This window comes from Vespa mandarinia, chromosome 9 (assembly GCF_050613455.1).
Source record: "Vespa mandarinia isolate Hongniang chromosome 9, ASM5061345v1, whole genome shotgun sequence".
NCBI lineage: Eukaryota > Metazoa > Arthropoda > Insecta > Hymenoptera > Vespidae > Vespa > Vespa mandarinia.
In genome coordinates, this window is record NC_140818.1 from 3,848,998 (window position 1) to 3,869,508 (window position 20,511).

Below are 20,511 nucleotides of genomic sequence, written 5' to 3' on the forward strand. Positions count from 1 at the left end.
TCATTGAACTCATGTTAATCGAGTAAAAGTAAATATATCGACTAGTTGTAATATATAATATATGTAGCATATGTTTTTACCTTGGTTTTATGTGTGTATATAAATTTACATACATATATACATATATGTAATATGCATATGGGAGTTTGCGTGCCGCCAACGAGACGCCGGCAACCCTTTTAAGCTGGACCACATACACGTGCGAGTTATTTCATATATTTTACGTGTCTACTATAACCCTGAAATAGAGATTACCTATCACGTACAAGAAAAAAATGTATTACTTCGAACATATTAATTAATATATAAAATTACAATTAATAACATTATAAACGTATAATGAAACGATTTCTTCGTTTCTTTTTTTTTTCAATTCATTTTAGGATATAAATAAATAAGAAGAAACGATTATAATATAAAAGATGATATATCCTTTTTATTAGGCAATGTACAAAATGTTCAGCATACACGGTATGCACGATCGTTCTATACGATCTCGTATAAAACCTTATAACGTTAAATCACAATAAAATGATCTTATTACAAATACACTCTCGCCTAACGTGTTATAGAGCTTTTTCTCGCTAAATAATTGAATCTATTCTAATCTCGAGATCTCATTAAATCGATCACTTAGTGACATCATTGCTAAGGTCGAAAAGATATTTTCCCATTTCATTCAATCCTACTCACTCACTCTCACTCTCTCTCTCTCTCTCTCTCTCTCTCTCTCTCTCTCTCTCTCTCTCTCTCTCTCTCTCCCTCTCTCTCCCTCCCACTCTTTTTCTGTCATTACCGTTCATTTATTCCCCTAATTCGATACACTCTATCTCACCTTCAATTTCCTTTAATTCCATCGATCAAAGGGGTTGCGAAAAAATAAGAATAGCCTCGGAAACTTTTTCTTATCGATGAATAAAAAAAAAAAAAAAAAATAAAAATAGAAAAAAAATAGAAAAAAAAATAGAAAAAAAGAGAAAATTCTTTATTACAACGAGAGGATTAAGACGAAATTTACGAATTAAATTGCGTCGAGAACGTTGTAAAATGCTCGTAAAAATGAGAAGTGTATAAAAAAAAAAAAGAGAGAGAAAAAATAAAAGCTTCTGAGTCTATCTATACGAATGGTCGGTTACTACAAAGGATACAATTTGATTTTCTTTGAGAGAAATTTTCTCTTTGAGAGGCTCTCGTTAAGAAGAGATCACTCGCTTTCTTATTATTAAAACGACGTTGCCGCTTTCGCGATTAAGTAATTAATGGAGCGTGTTACTTCGCATAAAATATCGCGAGAACGTTTTACCGTGCCTGAGAAAGCACGAGTAAAATCATCGTTGAATCTTATACGATTAACAATAATAATAATGATAATAATAATTATAATTATCGGATCACGGAATTATTACGGAAGAAACAACGACCTCGTTAATATGGAGCATATCATTTTATTTTATTATCATACTCGATCATTCTCGCTTCTTTGTTCCTTTATACGTAAATATTCTAACTAAAGTTTCCCGGTTTTACCTACTTCTCTTTTTCTTCTTACTGAGGTAAACAGTAGAGTTATTATATCCAGAGTACAACGATCGGACATCAATATTTTTCATTTATGATAACAAAGATGTAGACTTTTCAGAGCATATCTTTTTTTTATGCCAACGTCTCTACGGAATTTATTTAATTTAATAATTATAAGATTCTTTATATAAGATAAAATGATAAATCTGAGCTGAAGATCTAATATTAACTATATCTGACTACTGTAAGAACAATTGTTAAAAATAAACAAAATTCTTATTTCTTTGTTTTTTTTCTTTTCTTTTCTTCTTTTTTTAGTTTTGAATAAAGATACGTATACTTTTTATTATACAAAAATTGTCAATAACTCTATCGTTCATCCTATATAATTAAAAAATGTCAACAATCTTGAGATTCTTTAAAAAGAAACCTAACGAAAACAAAAATTGCACGATTCGTTTGCGTTGATCCCTCGTGTTTTTTCATTATTATATATTCATTTATTCATTCTTTCTTTGCCCACTTTTACGAGCAATTTACGGAATGACAATGCCATACACCCATCACGTTCTCTTGTGACGCGCATGTTTTCGCAACGATGCAAAGTCACTTTCAATTTCATTTCTTGGAATTTTTTCTTTCCTTACGCTCGTACGTACTATTACTTTTACAAAAACAACGACAACAATAACAACACAACGAAATCGAGCAACCTGTTAAAGCGAATGATAGAGAAGGAGAAAGAAGAAATAGAAGAGGGACGAGAATAGGGGAAAAATGACTTTTGTGTATATATATACAAGGAGAGAGAAAATATCGATTTGCATTAACAAGCGAGAAGCTGCTTCGTATTATCGCACTTAGATAGCGCATGATAAAAGAACTTCTGATACGCATGTATAGTATGCTTCTGCATAATATACCTAAAACTAAACTTTACACGTTTCTCTTATATACGTGAGCATATATATGTTTCTCTTTCTACGAGTATGTGTTTTGTATGTGTGTACGTATATAATCCGCATTAAGTTTTCTTTTAACGCGCACGCGCGCACATATACATGTGTGTGCTTTGAATATAATTATATATGTACGTTTGTACGCATTTCTACATAATATGTTATCATTATTTATAATATATATATATATATATATATATATATATATTATATACATATATATATATATTTTTCTATACGTAGAAATATATGCATATGCACTTTTCATATTATTATATATGTAATTATTTTTATAATTTACAATTTGTTGAACGCGAAACAAATGTATTCGTTCGCGAAACGCAGGATCCTTCATGTTACATGATATAACCAACCGCTCATACATAATAACGATACATATATTTATATATTTGTACGTATACATATATACACATATATACACGTGTGCATATTCGTGTGTGAACGTGCTTTCGAAATTTTTTACGGTCAATCCCGTCGCCGCATACTTCCACGTGTGTAAAATTCGATATTATTCCTTTTCTTTTTTTAACTTCGCTCGAAAAAACTTCTTTCGGTGGGGATAGAGAAAGAGAGACGAAGCGATAAAGAAAAAGAAAAAGAAGGGGAAAGAGAGAGATAGAGAAAGAGAGAGAGAGAGAGAGAAAGAAAGACAGGAAAAAGATAAAGGAAAGAAATATCGTCGACTTTGCTCTCTTTTTCTCTTTCTCTCTCCCTTCTTTTTTTTTCTTCTTCGTTAATATTACTCGTTAACACGTATATCACAGATTACTCCAATACCGAACGTCTCCTCATTTATTTTACACGATATTAAACGAGAGAAAAAAAGTAAATAATAAAACTATATAACTCGAAGGAATTTACAATCTATTTTTTAATCGATAGGAAAAATAGTTTCTTCTTCTTCTTCTTCTTCTTTTTTTTTTTTTTTTTTTCTTTTTTTTTTTTTTAAGAGCAAAAACTTTTCGAAATGATATTTTATCGATACAATCGCAAAGATTCTTTTTTGTTAAATAAAAAATGATATTCAACGATAAATAAACACCGCGTCGAGAATGATGGCGGGAGTTTTATTTCAACCAATCGATTCTCACCGAATACTCGCTCGTGTTCGTTACGAAAAACCGAGCTAGGATTATCATAAAAGTAATAAAAAGATTTCTCCTCGTGGGACGGACGTCGAATATTATTAATATTATTATTATTATTATTATTATTATTATTATTATTATTATTATTATTATTATTATTATTATTATTATTATTATTATTATTATATTATTATTATTATTATTATTATTATTATTATTATTATTATTATTATTATTATTATTATTATTATTATTATTATTATTATTATTATTATTATTATTATTATTATTATTATTATTATTATTATTATTATTATTATTATTATTATTATTATTATTATTATTATTATTTATAATTCGTCGACATATCATCATCTTTACTTATTTCTTTTGTATTTTCTTTTTTTTTTCCTCCCTTTCAATAATACATTTTTCTTTTTCTTCTTCCGTGTATCAACGGAGCAACAACTTAAAAAATATAAGTGAACCTTAGGCACAAACACTTCGTGGCATATAGTTTTATATGATGCGATAAAAACGCATTGTATTCTTTTTTTCTTTTGTTGTTTTTTTCTTGTTCATCTTCTGTACATCATAATACGGAAATAAAGTGTCGAACGTTCTTATGTATGTTTATTATATTAATAAAAAATGAAGGTGCTTAAAAAAATCTTTTATCGGAGAGTTCGGCAAATCAAACAAGCGAATTTGCTTCTTTAATCTCTTTTCTTTTTTCTTTTCTTTATGATAAATAAAATTCGTATACGTGTGTATTGCATACGCACATATGTATATATATATGTATGTATATGTGTATATATATATATATATATATATATATATATATATATTCACAGAAAAGAACAAAAGCGAGCAACAAGTTAGAATAATTATTAAGAGAAAATTAATTTTCTTTTTTTTTTTTTTTCTTTCTTTTCTTTCTTTTTGAATCGATAAGAAGTTCGCTGTTTCTATCACTGTTGTGGTCATCGATCGATCACCGAGCAAAAACGCTTCTCTCTACATGCTTTGCGATTATTATTTCATCAACGTTAATCGTCGAGTACAATCGATTTATCGACAACATTTATCTATTCGACACAACTTGGAAAAAATAGGGAAAATGTACCAAGTGAACCACAACATAAACACTGGATTTTATTAATACATTCTTTTTTGTTTTTTTTTGTTTTTTTTTTTGTTTTTTTTTGTATTTTTTTTTTGTTTTTTTTTTTTTTTTTTTTGTTTTTTTTCTTTGAGGTTTCCTTGACACGCCTGTTTTTATAATAAGATCTCGATGAAGCTGCAGGAAAAGTGAACAGGCAAGAAAAAAAGGAGAAGAATCAGGCAATCGTTTCACGATATAGATGTTGACATTATGAAATCACGATGACTCATGGAGCGCATTTTAATGATAGGACAAAAGTGTAACGCATTGCACCATATATTTTTCAATGTTCCACACTTTATATAGAAACTTATCCCGATAAAGAAGAAAGAGAGATTGGAGAGAAGAATGGTAAAACATGGGAAGAATTTATCTTTAAATTGTACGGCTTATACGAGTCAACGTGAATGGTATCTTTTAGTTGCAAGAATTTTAAACATAAACACAAGTCTTCCTTATAGTATAATATTTGTATAATGATACACGCTCATCATCATAGAGGTACGTCAATCATCAACAAAGTACGGCAATCGAAGAAAGATTCGTACCTGCCTTTTTTGCCTTTCAATCGCTACCTGTAAAATTATACAAGAGCCGCCTGCAATGATGTCGCTATTAACAAAATGTATGTTCGCGTGTATGTAGATATATAATGTGTATTTATAATATATATAATATGTATCTACATACAAACAGACACACGCACGCACGCACTCATGCACACACATGTATATATGTATATACGTTATTCTTGTTTATATATATGTGTGTATATATATATATGTTGTGTATATATATATATATATATATATATATATGTATTTATAAGTGAATTAATCACACGTACAATCCCCCTGAAACTTTCTCAGAAAAGATATCTGTATCATCGTACGTATCACTTTTGTTGCCTCAATTTGCAATAATGTATGTATTCCAACGTGATTATTGATAATACATATTATAATATATATATATATATATATACATGTGTATACATATATATATATATGTATATATGTATATATATGTGTATACATATATATGTATATATGTATATGTGTGTATACACATATATATGTATATGTATATATATATATGTGTGTGTATACACATGTATATATGTATATATGATATATGTATATATATATATACATATATATATATATATATATATATACAGAATATCATTAAAGTGCTGATGTTATGATGCTGATTGATCTCGCTGATTAAATTCTAATGCTTTCGACAATAAGATCTTCCTCTGTTTCTATTTACCAGTTACCACTTCTCCCTCTACCACGAAAACCACCTCCCCGAAATTGTCCACCCCGTTTTGGTCCCCTCGGAACAAAATTCCCGGAAGACGGTCCACGTGGACCTCTATCCATCCAGGGAGCTCTAGGGCCACCCCGAAAACCACTCCTACCGCGAGGAGGACCGTTTCTCCAAGGTGAGAAGATTGCCGGTCCTCCAACTCGAGGTCGAAAATTCGGACTGTTACTATGCACATCGTACTCGTATCCTGTAGCAGGATGAACGTCTGTCGATGTACCGCACGATCCAGGATCGTTCGAACCGGCATCTGTAGCAACCGTTTGTTGCGGACCGTTCGATAAAATGACTCTTTTGCTGCAAATCACATCGTCCTGTTGCTCATCAAAATCACCATTCGTCGACGGTCTTTTCAGATCATTCGAGGATGTTGCATTAGATCCAATCAAAACCTCTAATTGTTCTGACAGCTGAGGCGCGTCCGTAAAATCTTCTTGAGCTTGATTTTCCAATGAGGAATTGTTATCGCCTATTCTTTTCTCCGTCAGACTAGATTCTGAATTTACGTGTTCCGTATATTCCGACACGGAGGTGTACTGATCATCGCGAGGATTCTTTGTTTCTTCCGACGAGATTGCAGATTCTTGAGGTGATTGTTCCTGATTATTATCGGAGTCACCTTTGACCAACTCCTCGTTCGTCAATGTGTGATCTAATCCAGCAGGATAACCGGAAGAACTATGTTCGGAGTTACGTGAACTCGATAGGTCCTGCTGCGTTCTGTGATCTTCGATTGATAACGAACAGATTTTCTCTTGCGATGAATTTTGAAGAACTTGCATACCTGCTGGTGTCTCACCTTGCTCAAAATCAGGCATAGCTATGGGCATGCCTTCATCATCAAGAATAACGACAGTTTCAGGTGGTTGTAATAACAAAGGGCGACTATTTGGAAGAATTTCTGGCGACGAGCGTTGTTGTTGTTGTTGCTGTTGTTGCTGTTGTTGCTGTTGTTGTTGTGGTTGTTGTTGCTGCTGCTGCTGCTGCTGCTGTTGCTGTTGTTGTTGCTGCTGCTGCTGCTGCTGCTGTTGTTGTTGCGGTTGCTGTGGTTGTTGCGGTTGTTGCGGTTGCTGCGGTTGCTGTGGTTGTTGTGGTTGTTGTGGTTGTTGTAGTTGTTGCGGCTGTTGCGGTTGTTGCTGTTGTTGCTGTTGTTCCTGTGACCTCGATTTTCGGATACCTGTGGGAGTACGCTGCTTATGATTATGATCATCGGAATATCTTTCTCGTCGATTCCTTGGAAACCCTCGACCACCGCGGCCACTCCTTTCATTTCTATGAAAATTTGGAGCATCGCGATGTTGATGGTCCGTTGGTTGATACCTGTTGCGCAATTGTGATTCTCCGTGGAAATCTTGATTCGATCTAATGTTATGTTGATTGTCATGATATTCAAATTCTTGCTGAGCCTGTTGATGAACCTCGTGAAAACCTTGCTGCCCTGGAAGAAATTCTTGCTGGTTCTGAAGAAAATTTGGAGGTGGTCGATTTTGATGGAAATTCGCTTGATTCGGATGAAAGTCCACTGGCGCATTATGATGAAATTCTCCTTGAGTTTGATGAAAGTTGTTTTGAGGTTGATGAAACTGCGGTGGTGGCGGTGGTGGAGGCGGCCCAGGGTGAATAACATGAACGTCTTGCAGCATTTGACCTCGAGGTACTGACATTTGAGAAGAAGGTAATGGTATCATACGCATGTCCATATCTAAATGTTGAGTCTGCCCAGATTGCGCTGGATTCATTGCTCTCATATCACGATCTTGAGATCGAACATCAACTAATATTCTTCCTTTCGGTTTATTATCCGCTTCGTCGTCCGACATTTCCATATCAACGCTCTCCACAATATCGCCAGGCTGCATGTGTTGTCTAAATTATGACAAGATATAAAGTATATTATGTGTACACGCGTAAAAATTTGTATAAAATAAATGTAATAATTACATAACAAATCCTCACCGATAATCCTGGTCACTTGTGGACCATAAGGTATTATTATTTGGTAATACATTCAAGGTGGTATCATTAATGGTATTATGATTTGCAGGACTTCCTGTGAGACTTATCAAATTGCGGTGATCAACATCTGCTGCCTTTATTAGACTGTATGGTAATTGATTCTCGGATGTTAATGGTATTGGTATCACCCTATATATACATAGTAATAAAAGATATATCCATGATTTCATGAGAGAATAAAAATCGTTAATACACTACCTATGATCTACATCTCCAGCACTACTAAGAAGAGGCTCTTGAGGTTGTGAATCATTGTACTCAACAGGATCGGCGAAACCAGTTTTTTCATACATTGGTGGTGATTCTGGAGTCTCAGAAAGAATTTCACTTTTCCCTCTTATATTATTAGGCCAAACAGAGTCGTTACTGGATTCCCATCTGTCACTAGCACCATCTATCCATGAAGTCTTATTTTTTTCGTCATTTTCACCAGGCCAAGATGGATTCATACTATTTTTACCTGAAGATACATAATACACTATACTGTATTCTTTATAGTAATTCTAATTACAACAGAAAATGGATTTTATTTATTTTTTTATATTGTCCATACCCTTTTCTTCCCATTTTGCTGGTTCTTTGATTTCAGTTGAAGAAGTCCATGTAGGAAATTTAGGTGGCAGCTTATTGTAGCAGTTTTCGTCGTCGAGAAAAATAGGTGGTGGGAGAGGTGGAGGAGGTAAAGGATTTACTACATTCGCATTAGTAGAACCATCAAACGGCACAGTGATATTACTTTGACTATTTTGACTGGAATATGGAGAAGGAGTGTGTGATTCGGTAGGTAAGTTACGAACGGAAATAGGAGTGCTGTGGTTCATTGGACAATTATTTAAAGTGCCGAGAGATGAACCCTGAGCACTCATCATTCGTGAGAGCGTAGGAGTCACAGGAAGCTGCCCTAATGCAGGTGAATGTCTATAATTAGGACGCTGGGGAGATCCCACTTGAGGATCAGAAATATCTAAACCTAGACCTGGTATACCACCAGGATCTTGTGTCCCCTCTGATGAAGGAAGGACAGTTTTCAAAAAACTAGATATATTGAAATCTTCATTGTTTTCACTTTTGGAGGGCCTCATATTGATGACTTCTATTGGCTTTGGCTAACAGAATTAAATAAATTTAAATACTGATAGATATTCCATGTATCAATACATTACAACTTACCTCTAATGAATCACTATACTGTTGTGTCATCATAGTAGGTGTTGTAGATCTTTCATTAAACAAATTTCTCTATGAAAACATATAATATATAATCATTTGTACATACATAAAAGCATAATCATATGAGAAAATTATATCTCACCATATTACCAAAATCTACATTCCCTCCCATAAACGATGAAAAATTATTAGTAAAGTCTCCAGATTCATGTCCCTGTGTTAACTCCGGAGCCGGAACAGGGACAGGGTCATAATCATGAGTGTATGAACCATAAATAGATGGAGGTGCTACTTCTATAATTGCAGACTGATTTGTAGCTTGATTTTCATCCCCTGGTAGCTCTATATCGCTATCAGGACTTGGAGATGGAGCGTTCACATCGGGTGATGGAATAGGAGAGACCAATGTTGGTAATAATTCATCCAATTTCTTTTTCAAGTTTTTCACCCGACTCCCAAAGTTGCGATATGCCTATGTGTAAATATATTGATTAATGACTAAAAAAAAACATTTTGAATTGTTTTTCTATTTTATATACTAAATAGAACGTCTATCTATTGATAATGTACTTGCATTTGTTACTATTTTAACTTCACCACGTTGAGTCTCATAAAACTGATCCGCTTGTTCAAGTAATTCAAGAACTTGAGTTCTTTCTCTAATTTCAGCTTCTAATGCACGTACATAATTTTCAACATTTCTTACTGCCAAATCAACTTCTTTTTCAGCATCTTCAACACGTCTTCGATCCTTTAAGGATGCACAAAGCTCTTCTGCATTTTCTATATCTATATTACTATCTCTTAAGTCACGTAACCTGGCATCTGTTGCTTGTTCTAGAGTTGCACATGATCTCATAGTAGAAATCAATAATGCGGCTTGAAATTCTTCTGGTGCTGCAGCAGGTTGTGGTTCTACTTTTTTCTTTGGAGCAGCTGATATTAAACCAGATAAATCAGCAAGAAACTCCTCATCGTATACTTGTCTCTGATCCCAGATCTTAAATATTCGTAATATACGATGTTTGACTTTTTCATCCCTGACCATTGTGGTAGCACGTTGTAATGTAGTACCCCAAGATTCCACAAATTCAAAATTTTTTCTCTTGGAGTATTGAATAACATCATTAGCCAAGTAAAAGAGCGTAAGACGATGTTCCACTTTTACTATCACATAAAAATCACGTTATTAATTACTTAATGTCAATATTTATATAAATATCAATCTTTTGTAATAGATCATAATATAAAGAAACGTATATATCTTGATATAACAAATACACAAATGCTTGTAATATAATTTAAAATTTAATATCTATATTAAATCTCTGATTGTAAATTTTCAATGTAACATATAACTTACCCTTCTTTAAAACTTGTAACCAAGTAGCAACAATCTTCTTATGATGTTGTCGTCTTTCAAGACACCATGCTGAAAGACCTTGTATAGATTCTTGTGAATCCTTTAATGTATGAAGTCTTCGCTCAAAGAGCTCCACATCAAAATCACTTGTTGCCATTTTGTTGACGAATCATCAACTCGTTTGATAGTTCAAAAATTTAATTCCACTGCATTTTTTAACGTGAACCACCGAAAGGAACACGGAATAAAACGTTCAGGTATCATAAGTAAGTCGTTTACCTAGCACACAAACCTAACCAAATAGTTATTACTAATAGATCAACAGCTAATACAACCAAAAATAAAATTGATTATTAAATCACAATTCATTTTTTCAATTAGGCAACGTTCTTCAGTTTCACTTTTCCTTCATATACACAATCGATGAAACATTAAAAATCATTTACAAACTATAAAATTAAAACTTACAAGACCGACACGCTTAAGACGTCGCAATTGACGTAAACCTGAAGAATATAAGGGACAAAAAATTCAGTCTGTTAATATAACACAATCCTATTGTTGAATAAATGAAATTATTTGATGCACAGTACGTTAACTTTCGTAATGTATTTCAAACCACCGTATATTATACGAAGAATCGTGAAAACAAGAGTCAGCCATCTTTCTAGGACCAAAACACGACCGCGCAATGGCCGGCACGACTCATAAAAATATCATATAAAACTTATTAAAAGCTAACACGGATATGTTTCTACGTCTATTAAAACAATTATTTATATTTAATCAATCATAATATATCGATAGAAATTGGCATAATACATTCTATGAATTTGAATATTATTATATTTCAAAAATATAAATAATTTGAATATATTTTAATAAATCATATGAATTGTATATCAATAACAAGTGTTAATGTCTATAATCGTTTCATAAGAACATATTTCATAAAAAAATAATACTCCTTTCAATTGAACAAGTATATGTAAAATGTAAATGCATATAAAAATATTGAATTCCTTTTCAATAAAAAAACAACGATTTATATTCGTATATATACTTAGTTGTCCATTTATAGATACAATATGATATAATTAGATATATATCTTATTAACGATGCACGTTGATAGGTCAGATATATTTTACAATTGGTATCAAACCGTCCAATCATAAGTGATATGCGTATAAAGGCTTACATACACTTGCAAAATCAATAAAAAATAATGAATAATATACTATTATCTAATTATGATATTCGATTGACAATAGTAAAATTGTCACGATATCGAAAAAAAAGCAGGTATGTTAAAAAATATTTATTTGACACATCCTATCAAACAACCAATGAGAAGGCAGAAACTTTAACAATGAGGAAATAGAAATAAAATGGCGTCCATTTGCCCGCGTTTATTAGATTGAAATGAAGTTGATTCTTAATCTGTCATCCTCGGTTAAATAGTCTTTATTAAATAAATAATTAAAAAATAATGTATGTATATAATAATAGTTTTCTACATTGAAAGAAAATTAATAATTCGCAATAGTAGCCAAAAGAAAATTTGAACCATGACATATAGCGACAATTCAGAACTATGAACAACAATGAACACAAACAAAATCTAATGATACAATTATTACAATTGAAATAATACAAATCTAACGAAGATTTCATCGGCACAATTGTTATTATATCTAAATTCTTTCTACGTCGTTTAAAACAAATATTTATATTCCTTCGATCAAACAATAATTTTCCAACCTTGAAAGACATCGTTTCGTATTTTCCATGTAGAAAAAAAAGAAAAAAGAAAAAAACACCGACGTAACTCTGCAACTTAAGGATGCATTTCCTTTTTTTTTTTTTTTATGTCTTCCCTGAAACGAAAACCAAATATAGACATATAAAGGAAGAAAAAAGTGAAACATAAGGAAGGATATAACGATCATGCCATAGACGGTAATCGAGAGTAGTGAGAAGAGGGCAGTTCGTTGGTGTGCGCTTTAATCGCAAAGCACAAGTCCCTCTATCTCTCTCTCACTCTCTCTCTTTCTCTCTCTCTCTCTCTCTCTCTCTCTCTTTCTCTCTCTCTCTTTCTCTCTCTCTCTTACTCTCGCTCTCTCTATCTCTCTTTCTCCTTGTCTAGAGCGTGAGCGAACATCGATGAATGAATCCTGTTGCGCAGAGACCGGTGGCTTCCACCGTAAGAGTCGATATATTCACTATATAGTCAATTGCATCTGTGGGGCAAAAGAGTGTGCGTGTGCGCGTGTATGCGAGGTGGCGGTGACGGCGACGGTGGTGGCGGCTTTGGTGGCGAGTGGCGGGTGGCGGTGGCGGTGTACGGGTGTTTGCTTGTCTCGATTCTATTCGACTAGTACACATATTCCTCGCAAGTGTCACGTCGCGGTCGAGAGAAAATTTACGTTTATAAGCGACGATCGTTCATCGAGGATCGTCTTCGTCGTCCTTCCTTCCTTTCGATTATCCACATTTACGTAGCATATATATATATATATATATATATATATATATACATATATATACTTACATACATCATACATACATACACATTTTAACATATATACGTATACGTATATATATATATACATATATATATATAATGTTAGTGTATTTCCTTTCTCATCCTATTTACGACGATCGTCGGAGAACAGGTTGGAGATGGATTTGGCTTTAAAATGAAATGCGCGATCGAGGATGCGAAAGGGAGCAGGCGTGGACTGTTCGTCGTCTGAGGTCAGGCGTGGGGATGAACTCTACGGGGACTGCGAGAGGGAGGAGGTCTGGGGCGCTTCCTGTGCTTGGCACTAGCCTAAAAAAGCTCCACAAACAGAATCGCGACCGAATGTCTTTTCAATGCAACGAAAATGGTGAAGTGTGGGAAAAAGTGGGCATTGAGTAAAGGCTTCGACTGCTCGAATCATGACAGAGTCGTCAGAGGAGTAAGTAATCTCTCTCTCTCTCTCTCTCTCTCTCTCTCTCTCTCTCTCTCTCTCTCTCTCTCTCTCTCTCTCTCTCTATCTTTCTCTCCCTTTCTCTTCTCACTTGCTCTTTCTCTTTAATACTACCGTACCACTTTACGTATGACGATGGTTCCGCACGGAAAGACGAAACATTCATTACGTTACTGCGCTTTTTATGAGACCGTGCGTCCCCACCATGTTTTAAGTAGTATGCATTTCGTACACATCGTCCAAAGAGACGTTCACTCTTCTTTCTCTTTCTTTTTCTTTCTCTCTCTCTCTCTCTCTCTCTCTCTATCTCTCTCTTTCCTGTGTCGCTTTCCATAGTATCCCCCCTTGCACTTTTTTTTTATGCGTATTGTGCGACTTTTTCACGACCGTTAAATTCCCCCTCTTTCGGGAATCTCTCACGTTATCTTTTTAATGCTCCTCCTACGAATTTACAGATGTAAATGTATGTCGTATGTTCTCCTTTCTACGTACGTGTGGTGTGTCATCCGGTGTGTTCGTGCATGGCTGACTGTTCATTCATTGAATCGATGTCAGCGTGTAACATCTGCTATGTAGTTGTATCACTGACGATTCTTTGATTATTTTACCGGTGATTAGATGAAATACATTTAAATTGAAATCCCTATTTCCTATCATTTTTACTTTCGGAAGGATGTTTTTTTCGAATTTTATTAATTTTATTGATTGACACGTTTTATGATGTCGTTTCGCATATAAAGTATTTTCAATTACGTTCGACGAATTTTATATAAAACTCATTAAATTTTTCTTTTCCACGATACAATTTTTCTTGTTATATATAAAATATTTCCTAATAAGTGATAAGTATTACTAATGGTGGATTTAATACAAGAAACAAGAAAAAAGTTCATATAAACATATGTCCAATATTACCTTTTTTCTAAGTTTCTGAGTTTTTGAGTTACTTGAATATCGATTTACAAAATTTTAAAAATTTAAGGTTTTGATAATGTATAAATATAGACACGTGTTTCTTCTGTTATAAGGAGTTATATGGTTTTTATCTTGTGCTGAGCGAAAGTAAAGTATTTGTATTGTATTTTAGAGCTATTAACGTAGTAATATGTAAGATAGCAGGCTGTCCAAGTCCTATTTTCTGATTAACTTTCTCTCCAGATTTGAATTCATTTGATTATTACTTTAGGAGTATCTAAAATTCATCCATTAATAATGTCAAGATACTTTGAGCAATGTTTTAAGCAAGATTGCTAATAAATTCGAGCACTACTTAGGATTTTTGAAAAAATCAAGTAATCTATGATAATATGTAAACTTGTATTCTAGCTAAAGATAGTCATTTTGAGTACTTCTTGTAATCTTAATTATTTTAATTCTGTTGATAAATTAAACTGACTATAATTTAGAAAGATAGTTATATTGGACATGCGCTTATATGAACTATTTGTCTTATTTTTAAATACTGAATCCTGATTCAGTATTTAAGATTTCTCTCAAATTGATCTTTGATTATTGTTTTTTAGTGGTAACTACTTAGTGAGGGTTCGTGCCCAAGTAATGACAAGAGATGACAGTTCTGGTGGATGGGTTCCTCTGAGCGGTGGTGGCTTAGCTAATGTTTCAGTCAGACGTAGAGCAACCTCAGTGGGTGGACATCAATCTAATAACACAAATGGTACAAGCATCTCTACTTCGAATGTTACCACTACAACTTCGACCACCAATTCTCTTTCGAGTACAACTGTCAATGCACAAGGTCATGGATCTAGTACTTCTCCACCTAGTGCGACAAAAAGAAAACACGAATATCTTATCTATGGGAAACGTATCACTGATCAATCGGTAATACTGCTTGGTAGTTTAATAACAAATATAGCTTTGTATTTTAATAGCAAATCATAATATTAAATGCTTTATCATACTATAATATATTTTTATATATTCTTTACTTTTGTAGGTTGTTCTTAGTTGTACTATCAAAAAGGATTTTGAATATAACAAGGTAATGCCAACTTTTCATCATTGGCGGACAGGAGAGAAAAAATTTGGATTAACATTTCAAACAGCAGCAGATGCAAGAGCATTTGATAAAGGTGTACGTACTGCGGTGGAAGAATTATTGGAAGGTAAGATTTATAGTAATATATATTAATAATTTAAATTTGAAAGCATGTTAATTATATTAAAGATACTGTGTTACTTTTTATGCTTTGTATTTAAAATGTGTTTTTAATATTATAAAGTGATTTATTTCTTCTGAAGATTTAAAAAAAATGAACAATTATTTATTTATATATAAACAATATATATATAAACAAATAATTATTATTAAGAACACATTCAGTATACAAGTTTATTATTTTGTTATCTTAAATAGTAAATCTGTAAAATAAATAGTAAATCTTAAATATACAATAAATGGTGATATATCATTAATTATTAATTTTGTTGCGCTCGTTATTTTGCTGCATTTTTATGTGGATTGTACATCTGGTAAGCTGTACAAAAGAATATGTAGTCTATCATTGTTAGCTGTACAATTATTAAATAATTAAATTTATTAGTATTTTGTTATTAATATTATAGGACTTGCGGAATCTACATTGTGCACCAATTCAGCAGATGGCGGCGATGAAGATGTTTTTATGGTAAGAACTAAAATATTTTAAATTAAGTATTTGGTACTCAATTAATATTTTTTTTAATTTTACAGACCTTAAATCTACCTGTGGATCCTCTAGATCCACGTCCATCTTCGGATACATCTCGTGGAGTAGTTCGTGTACCTAATTACCATTCTCAGTGTTCAGATCTTCTTGATTCATACAAACCTATTCATTACATTGGTGGATCTACCAACAAAGTACCACTATCTCAACATCCTTTAACATCAACTGCAGATATTGGATCTGATAATTCCTATGTGCATCTCACAACAGTTAATCATGAATATTTATATCCCATCGTCGATGATCATAAAAGTGATAGATTAGACAGGCACAATACTGCAAGTTCTTTGAAAAAACCCGACATTATAGTGTCTCAACCTTCAAAAAATACTATTAAACGTAATCTTCGGTTACGATGTAAACATTGCCAAGAATTATATTCTGAGCAGCACAATCCTAGGGGATCTTGCGAGTATGCACCTGATCCTATTAGACGTGGAATAGCAACAATTTCTTGTTTATCATGTGCTCAGTGTATGTTGTATCATTGCATGAGCGATGCTGAAGGTGACTTTGCCCAAAATCCTTGTAGGTAAGTTTGGACATTTATCATCATTCATTAATATTATTATTGTATATTGGATAATTCTCTATATAATATGAAAATTTTATGACACTAATTTAAAGCATTATATGATTACTTAAAATTTAATTAATATATAATTTTATTTAAGCTGTAGTACAGAAGAAGGATGTGGACGAAGATGGATTGGTTTAGCACTATTATCACTGATCGTTCCTTGTTTATGGATTTACCCTCCACTCAGAGCTGTTCATTGGTGTGGAATGTCGTGCGGAATGTGTGGAGGTCGTCATCATCCTACGGAATAACTGGAGGATCCCTTTGATACCTCTGCTCCATACTCAGTTGAGTCAACCAAGTTTTCATCATCGCGTAGTGCAGTCGCTAATGTGTATGAATGTCATGATCTGAGTATGGGACGTTGTCAGAGGTATCAAAGGGGCAGACAGCTTCCAGTACACGCACTGATTCACCAACATCATCTGTGAAAATCTAACTGATAAAGGAAATGATACGAGCACAAGATGTTGCATTTAGCCTTCACACTGTGTATATTCCGTACATTTTGTATACTTTATTAGCAGTATGAATTGTTTAGTCACAACTGTATATTAAACGATTGAAAGATGGAAGTAAGATAGTATTTACACTTCCACCAATTGGTCTTTGGATAGCAGCAATTGGACTGAGCAACTATGCGTTGTACATTATAAGAGTGTAAATTATGAGAAGTGTAAATTATGAGAAGTGTAAATTATGAAAGTGCAGCTGTGAAATGACTCAAAAACTTTTTATTCCCAGTTTGAAATATTCTCTGCCTCATGTAATGTGTGTATAGAAGCACAATGTCCACACTGGAATCGAGCATTGCTGCGATTGTCAGAATGAAAGTGTAAGAATGTGTTCTATTCATAAGTTCTGATTATACTAAACAAGTTGAAGCCAGTATTTGCTAATTTTCTAGCCCTTATTAGCGTGTAATAAAGTGGGGAAACAAGAGTAAATCGAAAATGTAAAGTTAATTGAGATAAGATAAAATTGGTCTGAATTTATCGTTTATTAGCCGTTGAAAATTATCTCGTTAAAATATATGATGGAAAGCATTGCAATATTTGCATATATCCTATGTTGCTGCTACAGTCACTTAAATAATTGATTTCCTAAAAAATAAAAAAAATTATTGTCAAGGTGATTGAATAATCTTCTAAGTTGCAAACCATTTTATGGGTGCCTATACTGTACAAATTTTGTGATATTTTAGAACATATTATGTGTATTTTTATGTATTTTATCGATAAAAATAGATTGACAAAAGCTGGCTGCGTCTCATAAGATGCAAACAGTAGCTAATATTTAACAAATACTACTTCTTCATAAAACAAATACAAATATTTGTGACCAGTGCCTGATGTAAAGAAAAGATTTATAATCATTAATTGAATTTGTCTAAATATTATTTAATAAAGAGTAATGACATATTAAAAAAGAACATTAAAATATAACATTACTATTTAAATAATGATCTGATTCTTAATACTATTCATGGCACTTAAAGTATTTCATAATTATCATCTTAATTTTTACTTATACTTATTAATGATAATAAACTATTTTATTTTAATGCTCTCTTTAATGCTTATGCTCTCTTGATGATATTTATTCGTATATTATATGCATTAATATTGTATATTTAAAGTATTTATAAAAAATGATAAATTCTTCCTTATTTGCAGGTCAGTTATATTAAAAGTTTGTAAATATATTTATGATCTGCTTCATTTTAGTAGTATCAATTCTTTAAGTAGATCCAATTTATTTTATCTTATATAAATTAAGAAGCAGCTAGCTTAAGCAATAATTATTATTTTCATCCTTTATATATAACTATGTTAGAAGGATATATATATACATATATATACAGGATGTTTCAAGTTTTTTTTATCAAATTGTGTAGTATAAATTACGAGTAAAAATACGAAAAAATTTTTATTTAAATATAGATTTACAAATGCTTTGTTAAAAAGTTATAGTAATAATTAAATTATTATTAATACGGTACTGCGATCTATTATATTTACTATTATTCATTATAGTAGCCGTAGATATAAATCTGCATATTCTTCATACAAAAAGAATCATGAAAAATACAAGTCTAATAATAACAGAAGATACATTGATGACCTTCGACGTTGTCAAGTAATAAACATAGGAAAAATCCTCATGCGTTACATTTGTATTTACTCCTCACGCAATGAATACAGTACCGTATTAATAACAATAAGTTGATTATTATTTCATTTAATTTTTGCTATAACTTTGTAACAAAGCATTTGTAAGTATTTTTATATATTACTTTTTTTCTTATTCCTATGTAAAACATACTAATACAGTTTGACGGAAAAAAAACATCCTGTATGTATGTATGTATATATATGTGTATATATATATATATATATATATATATATATATATATATATATATATATTTAAAAGACATGTTGAAGAAATACCTGCAGATCTGATTAAATATTTGTAAAAATTGATTTGCCATTTAATCATGATACTCTTAGATAAATAGTGCCATAATATAGATCATGCTGTTATACTTGACAGCTAAGCACAAATTTAACATCGCAAAGATTCTTATATTTGTTTATCATATTATGTAAATCACCTTGACATTCATCTCTATGTATAAAGAGAATTATTGTATATATAGAGATTGTAAAATATTTTTTAAACCAAAGCTTAAAAATGTTGTGCTAGATAGTTCTTCATGATCAGCTTATTGATATTGTAAAATATTTACAATATTATTTTTAAGAAATGGTTGCTACAAAATTGCTAACAATACATATGTATATGTAGAAACAATTTACGAGAAATATGTTATTTGTTATATAATTAAACTACAAGCATGTGATTGTTCTGCAAACATTAATAACAGCAATGCATGATATATTTTAGAATTGTACAAAGTGACAAAGAATGTATTTTAAGAATAGTACACGTCTATGCTTATTTAAATAATTAATACTTTGTTATGTCCAATATTTCTAGTCTATTAATATAGTAATGTTTATGCATTGCTTCTCATATGCCATAAAAAATAAGTATCAAAAGTTTATACAAAACAACTATTTGTATTTTCCTCCTAAAATGAAAATTTATTATTCTTAAATTCAAAAAGTATGTACATCTGTATTATTATTGTACATACATGCTTGTTTTATTTGAATGTTTTTATTGAAATATCTAAATGTTATATGTCATATGATGGCTAGCATTTTTCCATAGTAGTTCATATATTTATGAACACTGATTTAAACATCCATCCACTTTTAGTAAATATTTTATTGATGTGTTCCATTATGTCCATTTGAATGCACAATTTTTAATTATATTTTAGAATATCTATCTTTAAATAATTTACTTAATAATTATATTTGACTACATTTTAAAGTAGTATACATATAAATAATAATATAATGCAGAAAGAGAACATATTAGAAAATTGGTTCCTAAATAAATACAGTAATTTTGAGGTTTTCATAAATACTTATTTTGATTAGCAATTAATGAATTTAATTCTATTTATAAAGCAAATCAATGCTTATGATTAAAAAAAAAGAAATATCAAATGAT

The 20,511-nt window shown here is 31.7% G+C and overlaps 2 protein-coding genes across 4 annotated transcripts; one reads left to right on the forward strand and one right to left on the reverse strand.

Moving 5' to 3' along the window:
* Positions 1 to 5,944: 5,944 nt before the first annotated feature.
* On the reverse strand, positions 5,945 to 11,314 carry LOC118443261 (uncharacterized). The gene is made up of 9 exons (XM_085659346.1): positions 11,107 to 11,314; positions 10,639 to 10,930; positions 9,850 to 10,442; positions 9,418 to 9,747; positions 9,276 to 9,344; positions 8,659 to 9,211; positions 8,304 to 8,565; positions 8,046 to 8,234; positions 5,945 to 7,955 (listed from the first exon to the last, which is right to left on the reverse strand). The coding sequence occupies exons 2-9, from the start codon at positions 10,793 to 10,795 to the stop codon at positions 6,029 to 6,031; spliced, it is 4,080 nt and encodes a 1,359-aa protein (XP_085515472.1). The 5' UTR covers positions 10,796 to 10,930; positions 11,107 to 11,314; the 3' UTR covers positions 5,945 to 6,028.
* Positions 11,315 to 12,718: 1,404 nt separating this feature from the next.
* On the forward strand, positions 12,719 to 18,487 carry Spred (Sprouty-related protein with EVH-1 domain). 3 transcript variants are annotated; one of them, XM_035870011.2, is made up of 7 exons: positions 12,719 to 12,842; positions 13,315 to 13,602; positions 15,138 to 15,456; positions 15,572 to 15,740; positions 16,201 to 16,262; positions 16,328 to 16,875; positions 17,018 to 18,487. In XM_035870011.2, exons 2-7 carry the CDS (start codon positions 13,583 to 13,585, stop codon positions 17,172 to 17,174), a joined length of 1,275 nt encoding a protein of 424 aa, XP_035725904.1. In that variant the 5' UTR covers positions 12,719 to 12,842; positions 13,315 to 13,582; the 3' UTR covers positions 17,175 to 18,487. The 3 variants fall into 3 exon arrangements, with proteins under 3 accessions (XP_035725904.1, XP_035725903.1, XP_035725905.1); XM_035870010.2 differs by lacking the exon at positions 12,719 to 12,842 and having other exon boundaries at positions 12,964 to 13,602; XM_035870012.2 differs by lacking the exons at positions 12,719 to 12,842; positions 13,315 to 13,602 and adding an exon at positions 14,047 to 14,224.
* Positions 18,488 to 20,511: the final 2,024 nt, after the last annotated feature.